Here is a 1,944-nt window from a genome sequence, read left to right as displayed (position 1 = left end):
TCAGTGATATATGTGAGGTTATAAAGAGATCATTAATATGAAGGATTACCGGCAACCCAACAGCTGTACCACATTATGATCCAATATAATAACAATTTATAAAGCGTTAGCAGCTTTTGGCCAGACTAAGAAATTTTGTCAGAAACTCATCCACGGTATATGATACAAAATAAGATCAGTAATGTTTCCTGCTTGAACTTGATGTGAGTGTGTTTTTTATAACCAAATTGGTTATTTTTAAAGATCAGCTTATCTCCAGTTTGTCTAAGGTTTGTCTTAGCATTTTTTACGTGTTCACTGGTTTGTTTTCCAATATTGTACATTTCGAAACATAAAATGGAAAAATATAAAGAGTTATAACCATTCTTTATTCACAGCCCCTAATGAAAAAAATTATGAAAAAAAGTTGAAGCTTCATTTCAACAAAAATGTAATTGGGTTCGGACAATTTTGCATAACATTTCATAACGTTGTTATATATTAAATAATTTACATTTAATATAATTAATTATTAATTTCTTCCCTTATATTTATAGACACTTAATTAAGTAATCAAATGCATTTTATTTTCGTTACACTAATAAAAGAAATTGTTTGATCTGTGTCTTTATATTAGTTTCATAACGGAATTAAGGGCAATGTAAAATGATGACCAATAGTTCCTTAGTCTCTGAATTTATTATATTAGGTTTGTCTACTAACCCAGAATTGGAAGCAATCATTTTCATTGTGTTCTTGATCATTTATACAGTGGCTTTTATTGGTAATTTAATTATCCTTCTTCTCTCCATTTTTGACTCTGGTCTTAACACTCCAATGTACTTCTTCTTAGGATTTTTGTCATTTCTTGACATATGCTGTACATCAGCGACCGTTCCTAAAATGCTAACAGGCTATGTGACAAAATCCAAGGTGATTTCATACTATGGATGTGTTGCTCAGCTATTCTTCTTCACTTGGCCCATGGGCATTGAGCTTTTGCTGCTTACTGTTATGGCGTATGACCGATACATTGCAATCCGAAATCCGTTGCGTTACGCAACCATAATCAATCGTAAAGTTTGTATCCATGTAGCAATTGCTCTCACAATTCTTGGTTCTCTGAATTCAATGACACACACATATTGCACCTTTCGGCTTCCATACTGTGGTGATAATAAGATCAATCATTTTTTCTGTGAGATAATGCCTTTGCTGAAACTCGCGTGTGGAGACACGTACGTAAATGAGATTGTGGTATTTACCGCTGATTTCATCCTTGGGATTTGCTGTTTTTGCCTAACCTGTATTTCTTATATATTTATAATTAACACAATACTAAAAATACGTTCCGCCGAAGGAAAACGAAAAGCCTTTTCCACTTGTGCTTCCCACGTAATAATTGTATCCATGTATTACGGGGCCGTTATTTTCACCTACATCAGACCTCGGTCTAGTTTGTCTTTAGAGAAAGACAAAATAGTGTCTGCTTTATATGCTGTAATAACACCCACTCTGAACCCTATAATATATAGCCTAAGGAATAAAGAGGTGAAAGATGCATTTAAAAGGAGTATTAAGAGACTGTTACTGCATAAGATTAAAAATTTGATGTAGAAAATGAGCGGAATCTAATGACTCGGAGTATCTTTTTTTTTTCTAGACGTATGATTAGTGTGTATTTTTTTATTCAATATGATTTATATTACAGTATATCTTTAGCTGGAAATATCTGGCCAGTGCATCAAAGTTTTTATGGTTAATCTGGTTGAGAATCTGGTCTACACTGACGAGGAGGCGCATTTGTAAAACAACTGTCAATAGATGAATTTCTCTTACTTTTGGAACAGTCTCCGGTTTTACTGTGTTAGGGACTCATCCTCTCAGGTCGGCAGTGTACCGTTGTTGGGTGTGGTCCACTGGGCCATGTATGTCCACTAAGGGCGTAAATAAGTGACTACCTGG

At 34.3% G+C, this 1,944-nt stretch overlaps 1 protein-coding gene across 1 annotated transcript; it reads left to right on the top strand.

Annotated features, from left to right (window-relative positions):
- Positions 1 to 648: 648 nt before the first annotated feature.
- LOC138665442 (olfactory receptor 13G1-like) lies at positions 649 to 1,596 on the top strand. The gene has a single exon (XM_069752972.1). The coding sequence runs from the start codon at positions 649 to 651 to the stop codon at positions 1,594 to 1,596; it is 948 nt and encodes a 315-aa protein (XP_069609073.1).
- The last annotated feature ends 348 nt before the right edge of the window (positions 1,597 to 1,944 follow it).

Source organism: Ranitomeya imitator, chromosome 1 (genome assembly GCF_032444005.1).
Source record: "Ranitomeya imitator isolate aRanImi1 chromosome 1, aRanImi1.pri, whole genome shotgun sequence".
NCBI lineage: Eukaryota > Metazoa > Chordata > Amphibia > Anura > Dendrobatidae > Ranitomeya > Ranitomeya imitator.
The sequence above is the reverse complement of the archived record's forward strand: the minus strand, read 5'-3'. Positions and strand labels throughout refer to the sequence as shown.